This window comes from Prunus persica, chromosome G8 (genome assembly GCF_000346465.2).
Source record: "Prunus persica cultivar Lovell chromosome G8, Prunus_persica_NCBIv2, whole genome shotgun sequence".
In the NCBI taxonomy this organism is placed as follows: domain Eukaryota; kingdom Viridiplantae; phylum Streptophyta; class Magnoliopsida; order Rosales; family Rosaceae; genus Prunus; species Prunus persica.
Window position 1 is genome coordinate 17,662,278 of NC_034016.1, and position 22,193 is coordinate 17,684,470.

A 22,193-nucleotide genomic window follows, 5' to 3' on the forward strand; every position below is an offset into this window, starting at 1 on the left:
ACAACTTTATAAAATGCATCAAAACATCACTTAAATATTACTCATCTTGCATTTTTCGATGCCAAAGTATCAATTAACTTTACATAATCCACTTTTTCAACCATATCTTTTTCAATAGAAAATATAAGCAATAGTTTTGTGGATTTTACCTTCTTGTTCTTCCTCCGTAGATATTTAATAAACTGCTTGTTTTTTTGATTTTTTTCAAGTAGAGCATGATTTCCTATATGCCGCCAGGTTTAGGTGTATGCTGCTAGGTTAACCTATGTAACTAGGTTAACTCATTAAACTAATTTTTAAAAATAATCATTGGTCTTTTATTGAGTTTCCTTTTTAATGAGTTAAACAAATAGAGTATGTTCATGAGAGAAAACGCGCTAAAAAGTTAGAGACAGTATCCTCCAGATCAAGAAAGAAGCTGCCGAGATATTAATCGCCTTATCAGCAAATATTAAGAAAGAAATTTAGAAAACTTTGCACCTGAGGATCAATTAAAACAGTGGTAGAGCTCATAGCTATATTATATTTTAGCAATTGTACTAAAAGCAGAATGGAAAAACAATGGAAATTACGAAAAAGAAAAAAGGAAAAAGTAGAAGCAGAGAGGAATTGTCCAAGCATTCAAACTTTCAAGCCATCCAACTCTTTCTTGATCTTGACTAAGAAAAGCACTGACAAGACCCAGGGAATAATCAGAGATGGAAAAAGAGAGTCATTCACATACCGAAAGAAAGAAAAGGGCATATGGGATAATGGGAGTGGCAGCACAAACTTTTGCTTCTGAATTCTTTGAATTTTCTTATTTTATTATTTGTTTGAAAGGCCGATGCATTGTGTATTAGCTAAATACATTGGGCTATTGGTGTAGCTTGGGTGTATGTTCATCACCATTTTCGGTTGGTTATTGGTTCCTCTTTGGTGGTTGTTATTGAAGGAAAATGTGAATCTCTCAATATAATTTTATCACCATTAATTAATTAATGGGGTTTTATTATTTTAGGTTCAACCCATTCGAGACGCAAATCTCTTAATACAATCCCTTGCTACAAAGGAAAACCTTTTGATTCCATCATAAAGAAACATAACGTGTGTGTTTGGTTTTGCGGCTGTTCCCAAGTCCACCCTCATGATGCCTACGTATCCCTCGGGAGAATCAAGCCACTCGTAGTTCAAAGATTCGCAATGAATAGATAACTCATTGCAAAGGGAGGAATTTGAATGAGTTTGATTGAGGAGTGTTTGAGTGAATTTAGCTTAATAAACCAGAGATTCGATATGGAAATGTGTTTGAGATGGTTGCATCTAGATTGAATCTCTAAATTGCCTACGTACCCTTTCAAAGGGACCAAACCAACGTAGTTTGGAATTGATTTGTGTAAAGGTTTAATTGATGGGAATTTGGTTGCGGTTGCGTCTATTGAGATGCTAGACTACCTACGTACCTTTGATGGGATCAAACCAGCGTAGTTCCAAAATGATTTGGAAATTAATGGGTAAGTGTGGCTCACTAATTGAGAATTTGTATTTGAGAGATTTGAATTTCATCTCATTGAAATTTGCATGAGTAGATGACCCATGGAAAAAGTTGGATGGTTTTGTACCATTTTTCCTATTGTCAATACCCAAGAAAAATAGTGAGAAATTTCAATTAAGCCACCAATTTTCTAAAATTGACATTTGCATTTGGAAAAGTATTCTGGCGAATTTGGTTAGAATAAACCAAGGATTCAAATTTGGTTGCGGTTGCGTCTAGTGGGATGCTAGACTGCCTACGTATCCTTGACGGGATCAAACCGACGTAGTTCCAAATTGATTTGGGAATTAATGAGTAAGTGTGACCCACTAATTGAGAATTTGTGTCTTTGGGATAATTTGGAGATTTTCATAGGTAGATGACCTATGGGAAAAATTGGAAATTAATGGGTAAATGTGCACACTAATTAAGAATTTGTGTTTAAGAGATTTGAATTTAATCCCATTGGAATTTTCATGGGTAGATTGGAAATTAATGGGTAAGTGTGGCCCACTAATTGAGAATTTGTATTTGAGAGATTTGAATTTCATCTCATTGAAATTTGCATGGATAGATGACCCATGGAAAAGTTGGATGATGTTGCACTATTTCTCTTATTGTCAATGTCCGAGAAAAATAATGAGCAATTTTGTTGAACCCACTAATTTTCTACCATTGACATTTGCATTTGGGAAAGTATACTTTGCAAAATTGGTTAGGATAAACCAAGGATTTAAATTTGGTTGCAGTTGCGTCTATTGGAATGTTAGACTGATTACGTACCCTTGACGGGATCAAACTGACATAGTTCCAAAATGATTTGGAAATTAATGGGTAAGTGTGGCCCACTGATTGAGAATTTGTATTTGAGAGATTTGAATTTCATCTTATTGAAATTTGCATAGGTAGATGACCCATGGAAAAAGTTGGATGGTTTTGTACCATTTTTTCTATTGTCAATGTCCAAGAAAAATAGTGAGAAATTTCAATTAAGCCACTAATTTTCTAAAATTGACATTTGCACTTGGAAAAGTATTATGGCGAATTTGGTTAGAATAAACCAAGGATTCAAATTTGGTTGCGGTGGCGTCTAGTGGGATGCTAGACTGCCTACGTACCCTTGAAGGGATCAAACCGACGTAGTTCCAATATTTGAAAATTAATGGGTGAGTGTGGCCCAATAATTTTAGAATTGGTGTCTTTGAGACAATTTGAAGATTTTCATAGGTAGATGACCTATGAGAAAAATTAGAAATTAATAGGTAAGTGTGGCCCAATAATTTAGAATTTGTGTCTTTGAGATAATTTGGGGATTTTCATAGGTAGATGACCTATGGGAAAAATTGAAAATTAATGGGTAAGTGTGGCCCACTAATTGAGAATTTGTGTTTGAGATATTTGAATTTAATCTCATTGGAATTTTCATGGGTAGATGACCCATGAGAAAAGTTGAAAATTAATGGGTGAGTGTGGCCCATTAATTGAGAATTTCTGTTTGAGAGACTTGAATTTAATCATCTCAATGAAAGTTACATGGGTAGATGACCATGGAGAAAACTGAATGGTTTTGTACTATTTTCTAAATAATGAGCAATTTTAATTAACTCACTAATTTTTTAAGATTAAATTTTACACTTGAGTCCAAATATGGCTATAAAAAATTTTTAAAAATTGATCCATGAACCAATAATAGGAAATTTAGACTTTTATAAATTTAATGGGTAATTGTTTGGCCACCCATTAAATGTATTGGGCTTCTGTGGAGGGAGGAGAGAATTGAGTAATGGTGCTATTTTTGACCTTTCCATGTTGGTCTCTGCCAACGACACCAAACTTCCTTTGTTTTTTCAAAGCTGCCATATGGAACTGCCAACAAAAACGTGGCTACTCTTTTTTTAAAATTTCTTTCACACACCCAAAGCCCAACTAGTTTTAAGTTTTGTTTGTTGTGGCCAACAATACCCCCGAAGCTTTCTCCCCTTTTCTCTTTCGACAGGAGTCTTCCTTCTTCTTTGTTATTTGCTGCTGCTATCTGCAGCATCAGGCCGAGCCACAGCCAACATGGTTGTCTTCCTTTTCAAGCACAGTTTATTTTTTTTATTTGCTGTGAGATTAAACCCTCAGTGATTTTGTTTGTGGGTTTTGTATCCAAATTGGATTTGTGCTCTTGAGAACTCACTGAATGAGTTTTATGCCCAAAAATGGATATACGATTCAGGGAATTTGATTGAGGGTTACACACCCATGATGGATTTTGTATCCAAGATTCTTTTGGGATGTAAAAACCCAAAGCCTTGATTGAGGGTGAAACGCCCAGGCTTTATTTCAAGGGTGAAAACCCATATTTGTTTTGAGGGTGAAAACCCTTATTTGTTTTCAGGGTGAAATACCCAAGCTTTGTTTCTGGGGTGCAAAACCCAAACTTGTTTTGAGGGTGAAAACCCATATTTGAACATCCAAGAAATTTTGATTCAAGGGTTGCCAAAGGTTGCCATTTATTTGATTGATTAAAGGGTTGCCACTCAAAAACGGAGGACCTCAAGAGAGGAGCCTTGATTGCCTCTGTCATATTTCTTCAGCACGGCTATGCATCCGCCATGTTCCCCAAGCCTTGTTGGCTTTTTTTGGTATCTCTTCACAGTCTGCCGCTGTGCTCTTTTTCTTTCTGCAGCCTCCCGGCAGCCTCTCCCCGCTTTTTCTTTTCTCTCCTCCTTTTTATAGAGTGCTTGTGAGAGAGTTTTGAGATGGAAGAAGTCCCATTCAAATTGGACTCCCCCCTAATCTGATTATCCTCTTCCTTTATTTATCCCTTCTTGTTTTCTAGGGATAATAACAGGGGCAATCTGATACACACGTTGTTTCCAATTTGTTTTGAAAGCAAGTATCATGTGGTTGTGGGAATCACCCACCCAAAGTTGTGGGGCTTATCTAAACCCACCATTTTTTTTTTTTTTTTTTTTGGGTTCAACAGTTGTCGGCTTGCTTTGGTGGCGCAGCTTGTGGTTATTGAATTGTGCGGCACATACTTATTATTAGTGTTAGGGTTTTCTAATGTTGTGTTGTGTTTTGTGGGCTTTTTGCCATTATGTGGGCTCTTAATGCCGTTATGTGTGCTTTTTGCGCATTTTGTTAGTTTTATATGTAGTGAGTTCTATGTTTGTTTGTATTGCATTTTGTGTGAACTTAATTATTTGAGTTCATTTTACTGTAATTTTACTTTAACCTTCCATTTAATAAAACTCGATTCCGAACAAAATAAAAAATACACTGCCTATTCTCTAAGACAACTGAGGATAATAAAATAAAAATGCATCCTATTTTTTTATTTAAAAAATGAGATGTGAGCAATGACCATCTTCTTTTGACCCCATAGGCAACACAATTGTACTAGTTCAGACTTGACTATATATGCACACAAAGTTGCAAAATCATCAACGTATACAGATAACGGGAAAGTTTAAAAATTGGAGGCATTGACAGACATGGGTTTAGTTTAATTGGCTAAAACTGATGAGTTCCTCACTCATCACTCATTACTAGAATTCAAATCCCTCTCCAAGTATTTAGATTAGATTTTATTAAAATATCACTTGGATAAAAAATTAAATTTATAAAAATAAAAAATAAAAAACTAGACGTATGGATTAAATGTAACGACCATGTCATATTAAAGTAATTCTGTCACTTCCATTATTTACAAAATTGTCATCCTCTTTGGTGATTACCCTGAGAAATTTCACTAATGAAGATAGATTACAAGTTTGATTTACCAATTAAACCCCTTTAGAACACTACCCTCATCACAACCTGTTTCTCTCACACCCTTTGCTCAATATTTTGATGCACTTGTGAACTCTCTCACTTCTCTCGCACTCACGTTGCACTTAAGCTCTTATTGCTCCCTCGCATTTGCTCCTCTGAAAACATGTTTCCCTTGCATCTGTTCCTCTCAAATCATTGAATTATTTTTTGTTTATACAAACGAAAGTCGAAAAAATTATAAATTAATCTTACCTTCCACCTAAAGCAACAAGATCATCATGTTGTTGTAGTAATTGTCAACCATGATCCTACCAAAAATCTAGATGCCACTTATAAAACTTTAAGTTGAGCCCTTGAGAACTTGATACATAATCTAGCAAGCATATGACACATAATCTCCTTGAGAAATTAAAGCCGAAACAACATTGCTTCACTCCTTAAAACTTATAATATAATACACAATTGCTTTGATGTTACCAATCAAGGAGATCCTCCTAGCTATGGAGTTTAAGTTGGGAAATTGGGCCACAATAAGACTCTGTACCAGTAAATGGATCACACCCATTATTTGTCAATTAGCTTAGTGGGCTTTTTAATTTACACACTTACAATTTGATCTTTATAATGAAATAACAAAGCCTATTATGAAAATTATACTCCTTTTAATATGTAAAATACTATAACCTAGCAAATGTTGTGCCTTTCAATTTATGATATTCGTGTAGAGATAAAATCATGCGAACAGAAACTCTTAAAAGTTTTCTTTGCTTTAAGGAGTCCTAGAGTCATCAGATTCCTAGTCGTACGAGTAGCCATATGGTGTAGAGCTGCCATGCAAATGCTAGTGACAAGCATATAGTTAGTTTCCCACGCCAGCTACCATTGAGAAATGTTATTACTATTAATGGTTAAATATACGGTTTTAGCTCTAAGGCGGATTTGTTATACCACGTAATCGTATTCTAGTCAATAACCTTTTCATCTATTGAGCTTTGTCCCTCGCTATTCGGTTTTTATAGCCTTATGTAGGCCCAGGAGGAGAATGAAGTGGATAATGTGGAGATTGCCCAATCAGATTATTTCACATACCAAATTGTTGGGTGGATTAAGAAGCTGCAATTAGATTTTTGAGACATAGATGTTGTGCATTCTCCTTGACTATGTGGAAACATTTCACTACAAATATCAATCACTTTCTTTAAACATCAAAAAACCAAAACAAAACTACATATGGCTATAGCTAGGGCAGAAAGCTAGAGTTTACAATTCTGGACGCAACAAATATATCATCTATTTGACATTGATTTTCAATCACTGAGGCTTGAAGAAGCTCACCTTAATACCAGTATCAATCACAACATAAAGACCAGCCGCAATCAACATAACACTTAAAATCATCCCCACAACCCCAAGCACCCAGTTAACCCCCCAACTTAAGCCGTACTTCTTAGGCTTCTTCATCTTGATCCACATGAAACATGGATAGGCCAATGTCACAGGCAATGAAATCCCTCCTAGCAAACCAGCCACGCTTCCCAGGAAGGGGATGGCCACAGCCATGAAGTAGCATCCATAAGTAAACATGCATCTCACAATGGCCCTCAGCCACCATGGAGCTGGCTTCTTGAACCTCCTGGTGTAATGTGATTCCATCTCGTCGAACATCGGCATGCCATAGATTTGGAAGGAGCTCAATGCATTGACTATGACAAACAAACTTGCTAGCCCCAAGATGAATTTGGACGTGTCGCTCGCATGGAAGCCGAACAAGGCCGCAAACATGCCTCCTTGTGCCGGTATCTGCGAATGAGAAAACATATTAATGTTTTCACAATTAAATGTTCTTTTATTAAATATCTAATATATTATATATTATCAAAATGCTAATTCGGACCACGTTCAAATATTCAAAAATAATCCAAATTAATAATCTGACAATATAACATTGGTTTAGGGTATGGTATACCTTTTGACCATATGCCCAATAGCCTACAATTGCAAGGGGGAAAATGCACATTGCTATGAGTGTGTAGGAAATTTGGACACCCCTCCACATAGGCACGCGTGATGGATGTTTTTCACTGGACGGCATTGTGGCCTGTAATTAAGGGAAAACCTCAATTAGTGGAAAATATACAAAATTAGTCAGAAAGCTTTGTATTGAAGTTGCTTTCTATTGTAGTTGCAGCTTCAACATCATTTGGTTAAAGTCAACATATCATATATGATCATCAGTAAAGACAACTATTTTATTTTTATTTTTTAATAATTTGGCGCACCCGATTTGATTTGCTTAAAAACTATATTCAACACAAGTTGAAGTTTCATCTGTCATGCAGACGAAGACCTTACTTTAAAATAATTCGTTCACATGGGTACACTAAATAACAAGATTTGGATGAAAAGAATTTAAAAATATCCACTTGTTTGACCTTAAGGCCAATATATGCTAATTTTCTAATAAATTGAATCAAAGGAATAAGATGCTATGAACTTCAATATTTTGTCTTCACTCTCTCAATTTTTTTATATATAACTTTTATTCAATTTCAACTCGGAACCATATGCCACTAGACCAAATTATCATCGACAAATCCTGTTTCTCATTTAAAAAAACAGAGAGTCGGGATTCTAAAATAATTTTCTGTTATTAAGGAAGAGAAAGGGTTGTTAATTAATTGAACAACTATACAATTGAAATTGTGAGATTAATGAACATACCTGGATCTCAAGTATAAGGTTGTGGCCTCTGAATGCAAAGGCAATCATTCCAAGGGCATTAAGAACATCAAAAAAATGGATGTATTGTTTGTCGGCTTTCACGGGGTCATAAGACACATTGGGAAGCTTGCCCTTGTCCAGAGACACAACCCAGATCAATGTGGAATAGCCAATAGCAGAAATGGCACCAACAAGAGACACTCCAGCAATGGAGTTCAAGTTGGGCAGCTGAGAAAGAATCGAAGCAACGACTGTAAACACCAAGTACCACTCTGCTGGTGTTAGGGACTTTACAGTGCATGTTGGTCCACACACAATTTGGAAGAACATCTTTGCTGTTGACCCTCCAAGGACGATCAGAGCTACACACGTGCCGCCCGACAGGTACAGGATTGGGAACAAGGCTAAGAACTGTGCTAGCTTCTCACCTAAGCAAATTAAAGAAAAGATTGCTTGGTTTAGTAGAAATTGCTTCCAAATTGTCTCCTATTTCATCCATTTTTTTTAGTTAAATGCATGTTTGGGAGTGTTTCGGAAAATATTTAAAACCTTTTGAGATGCGCTTGACATGAATAGACAAAAGTGTTTTTGGAAGTTACACAAGCACTTTCTGGAGAAGAATTTCTAGTTTGGAAACTTTTTTGAAAAAACACTGCCAGGTAAGTAAAAGCGTTTTTGCATAATCACTTCCAAACAGGGCTTTTGGGTATTTTAGCTTAAATATATGAAAAATGGTAAGTCTTACCAAAACTTGCATTGCAAAGTTGAATGTATCTGCAATATCGTAGGCCTGTTTCAGCAGATTCATGAAGCTGGACCAGCAAGTATAAAGTGTAAAGTTGCCATATGAATGCCAAAGTCATGCATATAATCCCCCATGTCCTGCAGTAATCAAAACAAATTAACAAAAAGCACCATATAATTAAAGATACTGAAAAATAACTTAACAAGATTTTTAAATTAATAACATATTAATGGTGACTTACCACCCAAGTGTGATGAAGGCAACAGGAAGAATAAGGGCTTGAATTCCAATACCAGAACAAAGAGTATGGAAGGCAGCATAGTAAGCGTTGCCATTTCTAGACTCAGTGATTGGAAGCCAAGCATCTTGAGGGTCAAGCCTTGTGAGTTTGAGAGCCCTCCTAACAGGGCTCCCTATTGGAGTCATGAACCGTGGGGTACGAGATTTTGGGGTCAAAGCTTTTGGGGTTTTTAGTGTTATCTGGTCACCACCACCGCCGCCGCCGCCACCACCACCACCATCACCATTGACAGCTGTGGTTGGAGCCGGGATCTGGAGAGGTGGCACCCGAGCCACAGACGCGGCCCGTGACATAGACGTCGGAGGATCTTCTACGGTGGCCGCCGGGCGCGGTGTTATTGGGGCGGGGGCTATCTCTTCAATTACTTCAGACATTTTGTTATTTCTTACCACCAGCTAGCTCTTCTAGCTCCTCCTCCCTTAATTTCTCACAAGAAGTATAACCACTCACATTAATTAGTACTATATAGTCTATTTATAGACCTCTATGCAATGACTCATTAGATAAATTCTGGCACTAATTTATCATAGAATTCAGTACAAGTTTTTTGACCTGATACTAATTTATATTTGGGTATTAATCATTGCTCATCCATTGGAAAACAGATAGGACAGAAGTGTTCATATGGTGGAGCAACCTTATTATTCAAACTACATGTTGGCAGCCATAGTTTATCAATTATATAATTAGGTATATTTCACTGTTGTTGGGTCATGACATGCTGTTTTCAAGATTGGATCAACGTTAAAGCTGCTGGACTTTATTATCATATTATTAAGTTTGCCCTTATCCCTTTTGTTATTCTCTTGACTTTGGACCAAGTCCATGTTTCATTCGTTTGGTTAATTGACTTGGAAAACCAAGGCATTAATCTCTCTGGGTCCCTAGCTAATGTAAGCCATATGGTATATGGGTATGGCTGCTTGCTTTGAGTTGTTATCATCCACTTTGCTAACCAACAATAATGTTCCTAGCTTACATGATTAATTTAAGCAACATGGAGAAGCACGTATGAGACAAATTGGAAAAAGAATTAATACATGTGATGCATGAAAATGTAGAAAGAAACGATGATTGAAGATTTGGTATAAAATTAGGGACCTTTTTTATAATAAGGGCAAATGGGCATATAAAATTAGGAAAAATTTAAGGAATCTATAACATAATTAAGAAACTTAATAATAGCTCGGCCCATTGTCACATTATTCTGTGTCCTATGTGTATAGCTATGATCCACAAGTGGTTAATTTAGAGAACTGTTATTGACACTCTGAAAATGTGTTTATAAGAAAGCCGCAAAGTAATTATTAGAACGTAAATATTAATACCAAGGTTTCTTGGAGCTTTTTTTAGTTTCTTACATGTATTTTTTTTTTTTTTGCACGTATAGATACTAAAGTTACAGTCCCCTTCTATTGAGGGATCCCTCAAATAATTTTATTTGAGGGACGCCCTTTAGGGTACCCTATAATTTTTTTCCCAATGATCCAAACAATCTATTTTTTAGGTCATCATTCATAGATCATCCTTACAAAAAATTAGACAAATCGGAAACCGTTTCGACATCCAATTGTGTCTTACAAAATCAATGAACACGGTGCTTCAAGAAAACGCTAAAATTTCAATAACTTAATTGAGTGGTCAAATGATATCGGATTCAAGTGATTTTTTTGTAGAGATGATCTTTGAATGAGCATCTACAAAATAGACGGTTTGGATTAATAAAATACAATCCGGAGTAGGGCCTACAAGGGGTGTCCCTCAAATAAGCTTATTTGAGGGATCCCTCAATGGAAGCTCTCTGCTAAAGTTATTACCTAAGAAAATTAGTTGAATATTCACATCACCTTGATATTAACGCACATATCATTTTCCTAAGAATGTACTAAAACAGTCTGCTCATCAACCTGCTCCCAGTTCCAGAGTCGATGAAACGGCCTTAACCACCTCTTTAATAATCTAATTAGTGCTAAACACACTTTTTCTTTCTCTTTCTTGCAATTTGCCAATGCATGTCTCAGTGAAAACCCATAGTAATCTTGTTAAGTACATCCAAATGTTAAGATCAAGATTGTGTCAACTTTCATTTTTCTCTGACCAGATTTTTCACCGCTTTATTTATTTATTTTTATTGAGCTAAAGTATCACGTGCGTATATAAGAGTATGGAACCAGTACATTTAGATTTGGATTTGGAGTCTTATTAGTCGACCTAATCAAGGAATGCAATTAAGAAAGGAAATTAATTATCCAAAGAGAAGTCTTTTTGGGTTTCAATTTGGAGAAGTGACCGTCACACATCGACACGTTGTGTTATCAATCCACTTACATTGTTCACCCATTTTATAACACATGTATTAAATACCATATGTCAATGTGGCTACTACACTAAAAAATATATTCCAAGTTGGACAATCTACTTTAACTAGTCGTAGTCTGGTCTTCTACATAAACAACTATCATACCTTTGGTAATTAAAGTACTAAAAAGAATTCATAATTTCATTGTATTCACCAAGAAAAGTCATTTCTTCTTGGTATGTTATCTTCATATTATATATGATTATATAGTTTTAGTAGAGGAGCATTTACTCCATATCCATATAAGGAAAGTTCGATTCTCTCTTCTCATTGATAATATTTCATAAGCATGGATTCGCGGTCCATTACTAGCAATATCGATATTATCCTTAACTTAACCACCCTCATATACCACAGGTGTGAACTTTTATATAAAAGGTCTCGATACTATTAGTAATGCAACCATTTATTATATGTTATATTTTACTTGAAAAAATTTCTGATGTACTATTTCATATTCTTCAACACTAGTATACTCTCTCAATCGCAACTGTGATGTTGTTTGTGCAAACTAAGTGTCATAGTCTGAAGTTTCGTAAATGATGCTCAAGACATAAAAACTGGTTAATTAATTAAAATATTGAGCAAACGATTTTACTAGAAATATAGATGATATCTTTGACAATATTTCCAAATTGAAATTACATTCAAAGTGTTGAATATTCAATATATTAGAGCAACACGCTTGGTTTTCTTATTTATTTGTTTTCACAACTTCGGTTTTCACATGTAAGAAACTTTGTTTAATTTGTTCTTCAGAATCAGGTGACGCTAGAGAAAGAAAGAAAGTTCTATATTGCCGGCTACATAAGCTCAATCATACGACACCCGACTGTATAGCTAGCCCACATAATTATTAATTGCACTGCAAGTGGTCACAATGTAAATTAATAGGGCAGCCCTAGTTGCAGGCCAAATTAAATGCTTCAGAAAACGACGTGTAGTCACAGGCTTGATATTTAGGCAATCCTTTTTTTTTTTTTTTTTTTTTTTGGGTCTGAATATTTAGGAGGCCAACTTTTCTGTATATGTTGTTGAGTCTGTGACCTGTTGTGAAAGAAGGGTCTTCAGTTGACCCTAATTCTTCGGAATTAGAATAATAGGAAGGAAGTAATCAAATTAAAGAAATCAATGGCGGTCGTGTACATGATAATTAAGACTCAGACAGAATATTTGAACGACGGCCATTGTTATGTACCTATGGCTCACAAAGGTGTTCTTATGATATTTGGGATTAATCAAAGTCTTTTATTATTTTGGTGGAGAGGGAATCAAAAGTCTTTGGCATGTGAACAAACCCCAACTAATCAAATCCTATTGGTTTAGATTCTTGTTACTCTAACCTCAACCAATTTCATTAGTTTAATTATTTAGGACTCTTCGTCAACAGATTGTAAGCCCCTTTGATCGATAAAAATTTTCTCGTACCGACAAGATTTCTGAAAAAAAAAACATGTGTACAATTATTCGTATTGATTTTACTATTATATACAATAATTTCTCGGTTAATGATAAGTATCCGACCCAAATGAAGTTGGACTAATCACCCTAATCGGAAAGCAAACCAGGCAAAACAAAAACACACAAATGAAAAGCTTCATTCCAAATATATAGGACGCACTGCTAAGAACTTTGTTGTAGCTAAAGACCCTCGAGCTTCAGTCCACAGTCTCCTACCAAAGACCCGACGAAACCACTTCTCTCCATATAAGCCAAAACAAAGGAGAGATGAAAAGGAATGTTGCGCCAATATTGTGTTGCCTTGGGGGAAGACCAAGCCAAATGCGTTTGGTTGCACATTTGGATTACATGATGTGTAAAACTATATTTTTATTTTATAAATCTAGCCCAACTTTTTCCTTCGCCACCACAACTAAGATTTTCATTATGGCAATCGTTTTCATGGAGAGGATTGCATGGGTGAGAATAGTTGTGGTGATAAATGGTGAAAGCATGCTTCCTGTAGCATGCACAGTGATTGTAGAAGTTGATCATCATGTCCCTTCATTCTCTTTCATATTCCCTCATCTTCATTATCTCTCCAAAGCAAATTGAAAACAACCATTTCAGGGAATTACAAAAACTCTTTGTTTAGTTAAGCGTTTATTCTTAATTAATTCAGATGTTTTAAATCGGACAACAAACAGGCTTATTGGTATCTTTTTGAAGCTTATATCATTTTCGAGGTTAAATTAATTACAAATTGGAGAAATAAAAATATCATAAATAAGCATGACATCATACATCATATGATATATGATAAAAATCTCGCATTAAAAAATCACCAAAATCTTACAACTAATTAAACAAGAAATATCAAAGTAACAACAATAGGTCCCAACATTTAATGCCTGTTTAGTGAGGTGTTTTGCTGCTTTCTCGGCATTCTTTATGCTTCTAATAGAATTCACAACTTGTTGGTTGGACATCGCCTTCCATATTCCATGACTAGCCAACACAAGGAACTCTATGTCGTCATCTATCATCTCTACCACCGAATAAGGTTCACAACTTATGTACTTCTTGGTCATTGTCGCACCCAATGCCATCGATAATGGAAAAACTCTTGAAGATTAAAAATTATCTTTAGTAAGCTACTATAACAAATTCTACTGGGTTAATTTGAGTATTCTAAAACTATAAATACCTAAATCTGCAGCTTCCCCTCAATAAATAAATAAATTATGGTGAAACCAAGAGAAGGGATCACACAGAAGAGATACACTCAAAATCCTCATTGGGAGTCATGCACACGGAAATGTCACCTTTGGGGTTGATCTGAACCGGCTGCTCCAGAAGTGGTGCTCGGCCCAGCACCATTCTCAATCGGAGGGGAAGTGCCCCATCTTCCTTCTGATTCTAATGGCTTAAGTACATGCACTCCACCATCTGTAAGTCCTTATGCAAACTGATTGGGTTCAGATAGATGTGCCGCAACAACTAGAGGATACACCCTTAACTTAAGAGTATAGCCGCTCGGCTATTTATAATTTTTAAAAATTAAATAATACAAAATCCGATTCCATCCGGGCGGCTACACTATTTTTTTTAAAAAAAATACCCTAGTATAGCCAGGCGGCTATACTATTTATAAATAAAAAGGGGCCCGCCTAGCGCCCAGGCTTCCAGGTGTGAAAACACGTATAGCCGAACGGCTATACTAATTTTTTAATAAAAATACCCGAGTATAGCCGCGCGGCTACACCATTTGGGAAAAAGTGAGGTTATAGCCGATCGGCTATACTATTTATAGGGGAAAAAAAAGGGACCTGCCTCGCGATTAGGTGCCACATGGCTATACTCGCCACGCGGGTATTCTATTTTTTAAAAACTATAGCCGATACTATAATAAATAAAAAATACCGTTGTATAGTCTTCTTTTTGTTTTTGTTTTTTGATATCAAGTATAGCCTAATTTGCCATTATCAAGTGATACTCTTTTTTATTTTTTAATAAGAAAGTAATTCTTTATCAGGAGTTATAAACTTATGGAATGCACACTGAAAATCTATGTCTACAAGGATGGAAACAAGCCCATCTTCCATCAACCAATACTCAAGAGGTTATATGCTTCAAAGGGTGGTTCATGAAACTGATGCAGGGATATAAGCGCTTTGTTGTGAAGGATCCACGAAAGGCGCATCTGTTTTATATGCCATTTAGTTCACGGATGCTAGAGTATGTACGTAACTCTCACAACCGCACAAACCTACGCCAATTTTTGAAGGGGAATATTCTGAAAAAATTGCAGCAAAATATCCTTACTGGAACAGAACTGGTGGAGCAGATCTTTTTCTTGTTGCTTGCCATGATTGGGTATGCTCTCCATGCATCTTTCCTTGTCCTTGATTTTGCTTGGGTGACTAATGTCTTCTTTGTTATTTTGATAAGATACAAAGAGAGTAGAATGAGATTCCAACATGGTTTTGAGATTCATGACCTAAGCATTCACTTTCAAATGAATCTTATTATATTGGCCCACGTGTTTACCAAATCTAGTGAGGAGGTTGTTTAAACCGACCAAAGGACCATTTTCAAAAGTGGAACACCATATGAATGTGTGCTTGTTTGAGCCCATAATGACTGCAATTTCCTACATGTGTGTGTGTGTGTGTCTTTCTGTGTGCATGTATTCTTAATATGGAAGGTTGGCTTTTATAGGCTCCATATGAAACAAGGCACCATATGGAACGTTGCATCAAAGCCCTCTGCAATACTGATATAACTAGCGGCCTTAAAATAGGAAGGGATGTGTCTCTTCCGGAAACATATGTTCGTTCTGCGAGAAATCCTCTTAGAGATCTTGGAGGTAAACCCCCTTCTCAAAGGGAGATTCTTGCCTTTTATGCTGGAAATGTGCATGGCTAATTCCGTCCAATTCTGCTTGAGCACTGGAAGGACAAAGACCCTGATATGAAGATCTTTGGTCCAAAGCCTCCTGTTGTTGCAATCAAAATGAACTACATCCAGCATATGAAGAGAAACAAATACTGTATCTGCCCCAAGGGTTACGAGGTCAACAGCCCACGGGTGGCTATACTATGTATAAAAGAAAAAAAAAGGGACCCACCTAGCGCTTAGTGGGTGTTTTATGAAAAGGGTATCGCAGCGCGATTATAGTTTTATAAATAGAATTTTTCAACAGTATAGCCGCGCGGCTATACTCCAAAATAGATTTTTTTTTAAAAGCATAACCCCGCAGCGATACTTTGTAAGGCTATACTCCAAAATAGATTTTTTTTTAAAAGCATAACCCCGCAGCGATACTTTGTAAATAGAATTTTTCAAACGTACACACATCGTAAAAAAGTTTTTCACATGTATAGCCGCGCGGCTATACTCTTTTTAAATTGCTAGTTATCGCACACCTGCGGAATATTGAAAAATCATAACTGACATTGAACTTGAACTTGCACAATCACTTTAGAATTAGTTAAGTCATAGATCAAACCTTAATGACCCTATCCTCCTCACACGTGACAACACACATGAGCCTCGATCTGAAAACAAGAGGACAACCACAGCAATACTTAAGTCAATTTACACCCATAGGTGTATATGTGCACGATGCGCTTAAAGTATGCTACACCTGCAGCAGAAACCTGATTGATCATAACCAGCTTAAGATTCATTTCCTATTTCTTGATAATACTTTCTTGTGATGAACTAGCAGGTGTCTACTTCACAATATGAGAATAAAATTAAATAGACACTACACAAACGAGGACACCTATGCTTACCTAAAAGTGTCCCATCAGGGCTCCACATCATGCGGTTGATTGATGCTGTATAGTCATTGGCCAAATATGCCTAAACAGATATCCTCCTCGCCGAACACCTACTACCTAGTATGGGGCTGGAAAAACATGGACAATTTTAATACAGAGTGAAGATGAAGATGGCAGGAACTGACAGCTAGAACTATGCACTCCGCTAGCCCAGCCTGATTCATTCCTGCAAAACAGGTCCAAGTTAGCGCTTTTGCTTTGTAAGAAATCAGAGAGTTCCCAAAGGAATGAGCAAAAGTCATTACTAAATCATATACGATGTTCACACAAGTTATAGAATTTCTAAATACCTCCTATTATGCCACACAGTATCATATTCTACAAAAACAGCTAATCTGCATGAATCAAGCAACAACTTGCAGAAGTATTAACCCCTAGCCAACATGAACCACAAAACGATACTGTAATGTTTCATTCAACAACAAAGAATCATACATCGTATTTGTTTCAAGAATCAAATTAAAACCCCAAAAGTGTGTACTTTGAAACCAAAATATAAGACAAACCCAAATCAGCAGGATGGAAAATCATCTCCGGCACAAGGAACGTTTCATTTGTCAAGTCAAATTCCTGCCCAAAAACAACAAACACCACTCAGAAGTAGAAAACAAACACAACCAGCTAATGGTCAACACTAAACAATGCAGTCGTGTAAATTGAGTAACAACTAATAACCAAAGTGTACTTCGACCACTTTTATAGTGGTCTTCTTAATAAGCCAACAAAAAAACCTAAAAAATAATAATAAGAGAACGAAACAGTAAGTATTTCAGATGGCTTTGCAGAGTGAAGACAAAGTGATAAGAAAAACCAATGAACGTCAGCGAAAAAATATATATATTGAATGCTTGTCCCGATCAATAATGGCGGTCTCTGAAAAGTGTGACAGTAAAATTGAATAATTGGATGAGACCGAAGAGTGATGAAACGCTCTTCCTTCTATAAACGGACTTTCAAAGGAACCAAACCCAACTTGGAAAGCCGTCTTCTTTACTTCCCAAAAACAAAGAAAAGCCGTGTTCTTTGCAAAAAGTTTCTTATTTCCGTTTTTGAGTCATACTCATACCTACTGTTCTTTGCAAAAAGCTTCAACTGCTCAGTTTTGGTGATTTTGCACAGCAAGCAAGAGCTAATCCAATAATGGCTGATATGCAATTCTTCTACCTCACATGACCATCATCTTCCTGCTCTGTCCCAATCCCAAGCAAATTGGCATCCATAACTTCATCTATCATTGCATCTGGTAATAGTGAGTTTGCAATCCATTGCTTTAAATTCATTTCCCCAACAAACATCTCATATGTTGGCTTCCTTCTTGTGAATGTTTCCATCACTACAATTCCAAAACTGTACACATCCCCTCTTGTTGAAACCATTCCTTCCAATCCATACTCTTCATTACGAAAAATCGGCCTAGGCGGCTTGGGCGGGTCTGGGAGGCGCTAGGCGGGGTCTGGGCGGCGCTAGGCGTCTCTAGGCGGGTCTGAGCGGGTCTAGGCGGCGCTAGGCGTGTTTGGGCGGAGCTAGGCAGGTCTAGGCGGGTCTAGGCGGATCTAGGCGGCGCTAGGCGGGTCTAGGCGGCCCTAGGCGGATCTAGGCGGCGCTAGGCGGGTCTGGGTGCCAGGGTGGGTCTGGTTCTTTAGGGTTTAGGGTCTGGGTGCTAGGGTGGGTCTGTCGCATTTTTTCCAGGTACGTGTGCCATTTTCTTCGTTGAAGCCGATATTTCGAGCAAGACATTTGAGGTCACAGCCCGACTTATGTCCCTTAATTGTGTGCTGTGTGCTGTGACTGTATTTTGCTATTTTTGAAAGCTAAAAGCTTTTGCAGATTCTGAGATGCTTATAAACTCATTTGCAGGCTATAGCCTTGATCACGATGAGGTCCAAACCTCCTGATGATGTATAGAGGTTTGAAATTTTTTTTTTTTTCAATTCAGCTGTATAATATTATTTTCTTTTCTAGGTATGAGTAGCTTATATAATGTTTTCTACTGATTTTAAAAATATACGTACATAAATATTGTACATGTGTTTGGCCTTGAATGTTAAGTTAAAGACATTGGCAGAATCATGGCTTGTAACCATTTCTATGGTAGCGCAGCGCACACAGTTTGCAGCTCGCCTCAGCATAAAAGTAAAGATGGATATCAATGTCACAGTTTTATATCAAATCAAGAAGGAAATTCCAATGCTGCGGCTTATAAAACTAAAGGGTTCATAGAGCAAGCACTTTCTGTACACTACAGGCAGATTTTAGAAGCTTACAGGAAATTGGACTATGACTAGCTAGACATTAGCCATATCAATCAAGGCTCACAACCAATAGAGCAAGTATTCCGGCATTAAGTATACAAGCTCAATGTAAACCAAGAGTAATTTGACCCAATTAGTGCGCGAGATTCATTTTGGAATGGAAAGTGGTAAATCAAAGTGGCTGACAATAAAAAACAGTTAAAAGTAGTGTTCTTAAATTAAATTATTAATCAAAGTTAAAGAAATAGAAAAACTGAGGTTTGAACATATAAAACCACAACCGATCACCACCAAAACCTTCACCAAATTTAGGTATCACCCTCAACACTATGCTTGGCCTTGTTGTGTGACTCAAGTTCAGATCTGGAAACATCAACATAACACAAACATTTTTTTAAAAAAATAGAAAAAATATTTTCTGAACTTTTACTTGCTCACCACCATCACCAGCCCTTTGTGCTCATTGCTTGGGCTGATGACCTATCATCCTCGTCTCCACCATCATCCTCGTCTCCACCATCACATTTCTACAATCACATAGGCAATATATAAATGTGTGATTAGTACCAACACCCAGTCAAACTATTGAAGCTTCTCTTGCATGAAGTTCAAGGACAGAAACAGAAAGACTACATTGGTTAAAAGCAAGAGAGTCTAAAACCAACAGCTTTTTCTAAAGGCCTGAGGGAAGCAACACCTAAGTGACCAAGTAAATGAATTTTTTTTTTTAAAAATACTCCAAATGGTTGGCGGACTTTTTTTATGTTAAAAATAGTATAGCCGCCCGGCTATACTCAGTTTTGAAATTTTTTTCCAGACAGAATTGTGTTGAGACGTGGCTCCAAATCGATCGGGTGGGGGGGGGACCTTTTTTATATTAAAAATAGTATAGCCGCACGGCTATACTCAGTGTTGAAATTTTTTAAAGAAAGACATGTGCTGACACGTGGCTCAAAATGGTTGGGGGACCTTTTTTATATTAAAAATAGTATAGCCGCACGGCTATACCCAATTTTGAAATTTTTTTTAAAACGACTTGTGTTGACACGTGGCTCCAAATGGTTGGGGAACCAACAGCCGCACGGCTATACTCAGTTTTGAAATTTTTTTAAAAAAGACATGTGTTGACACGTGGCTCCAAATGGTTGGGGGACCATTTTCATATAGTATAGCCGAATGGCTAGACTCAGTTTTTAAATTTTTTTAAAGATATACATGTTTTGATACGTGGCTCCAAATTGTTGGGGGACCTTTTTTATATGAAAAATAGTATAGCCGCCCGGCTATACTCAGTTTTTAAATTTTTTTAAAAAATACGTGTTTGACACGTGTCTCCAAATCGTTAGGGGACTTTTTTCAGTTAAAAATAGTATAGCCGCCCGGCTATACTCAGTTTTTTTAAATTAAAAAAATGTATATAGTATAGGCGAGAGGCGTTAATGGTTTTTTTTTTAAAAAAAAAAATTGAATTTAGTAAATAGTGTAGACGAGCGGCTATAGTCTTTTATATATGTATTCACATATAAATATATACATATATACATGTATATAGGTACGTGTTTTTCAACAATACATTCGTGTTATGTACAGGTCTAACGTTTTATTTAAAAGCAAACATACAATAGTCGTATTTCTAATATTTTATACACGTATTTTTTACAAAATTTTCAATAACATTCAAATTAAAATCAACAAGTGAATTATTTAAATTAAAATCTTTTACGAACTTTTTACAAAATTTTAAGTAAGACCCACAAATTCGCGTATTCAACAAATAATTCTCATATATTTTTTTAAGAATTGTGTTGACACGTGGCTCCAAATGGTTGGGGGACTTTTTTAATATTAAAATAGTATAGCCGCACGGCTATACTCAGTTTTGAAATTTTTTTAAGAAAGACATGTGTTGACACGTGGCTCCAAATGGTTGGGGAATTTTTTTATATTAAAAATAGTATAGCCGCCCGGCTGTACTCAGTTTTGAAATTTTTAAAAGAAATACATGTTTTGACACGTGGCTCTAAATGGTTTGGGGACCTTTTTTATATTAAAAATAGTGTAGCCGCCCGGCTATACTCAGTTTTGGAATTTTTTTAAAAAATACATGTTTGACACGTGGCTCCAAATGGTTGGGGGACTTTTTTGAGTTAAAAATAGTATAGCCGCCCGGCTGTACTCAGTTTTTTTTAATTAAAAAATATATAGTATAGGCAAGAGGCGTTAATGGTTTTTCTTTATTTTAAAAATTGAATTTAATAAATAGTATAGACTAGCGGCTATAGTCTTTTAGATATGTATTTACACATAAATATATACATATATATGATAAGGTCATAATTTCACACATTTGCATGCCTTCTTTGCTTAGTAATTTTGTTTAGTTTCTCTTTATTTTGAGTCTCTTACCTATGTTTGTGTGTTTTGTAGGTTAGGACAGCAAAGGGGATCACATTTGATGCAATTCATGCATGTTAAGGGTTGATTGGCACAAGAGGAATATGAGCTTAATGACAGAACCAATTTGGGCCACAGTCCTTGTCAGTCCAAATTCGTGGGTCATCTTGCAGGCCTCATTTCAGCAACCTACACTGCTTGGATGAGGAGACATGCTTCACAGAAGTTGTTCCAATGGATGTCTAGTATAACATATCCAAATTTCAGCCCAATTAATGATAGCTAGAGTCCTTAGCCTGTCAAACACTGAACCATGCTCTAGGAGGATTTAATATGTAGCTGCCAGCTGGTGAGCCTTGTGCTCCACACCTCCCTTGAGCCATGTGCCTCACTTCAGCATTATTTGACTTTGGACCTGATATGTTGAGCAAATTAGGGAGGCATTTCAGCTATGGAAGTCAAAAAGGAGCAAAACATGGCATGCTTAATTATGGGGATCTTGTCTGCACAAATCAAGGACCCTTTTCCAGGAATTCTGGTAGGCTACACATGGGAGACAAATCAGTATGGGAAGTCAAAAAGATGAACAAAAGTCAAGCTTTCCATAAAGAAACCAAGAAAATTCCACCAAAGCATTTATTGGGCAGCTGGGAAAGTTGGCATTTATTGGGCAGCTTAGGCAATTGGGAGCAGCTAAGAGAGGTGTGTTTCACCGGCCAAAGGGGAGCACGAAATTGCACTCTATAAATTGAGAGTTACACACTCATTCAAAGGGAGAGAGCAGACACACACATTCATTTCATCCATTACTCTCATACACACATTCAGATTCACCACAAAGAGAGAAGGGAGCTTGGA

General features: G+C 36.6%; 1 protein-coding gene across 1 annotated transcript; it reads right to left on the reverse strand.

Moving 5' to 3' along the window:
- On the reverse strand, nt 6,415–9,624 carry LOC18767634 (lysine histidine transporter-like 8). The gene is made up of 5 exons (XM_007199720.2): nt 8,983–9,624; nt 8,742–8,878; nt 7,997–8,424; nt 7,242–7,373; nt 6,415–7,075 (listed from the first exon to the last, which is right to left on the reverse strand). The coding sequence occupies exons 1-5, from the start codon at nt 9,414–9,416 to the stop codon at nt 6,587–6,589; spliced, it is 1,620 nt and encodes a 539-aa protein (XP_007199782.1). The 5' UTR covers nt 9,417–9,624; the 3' UTR covers nt 6,415–6,586.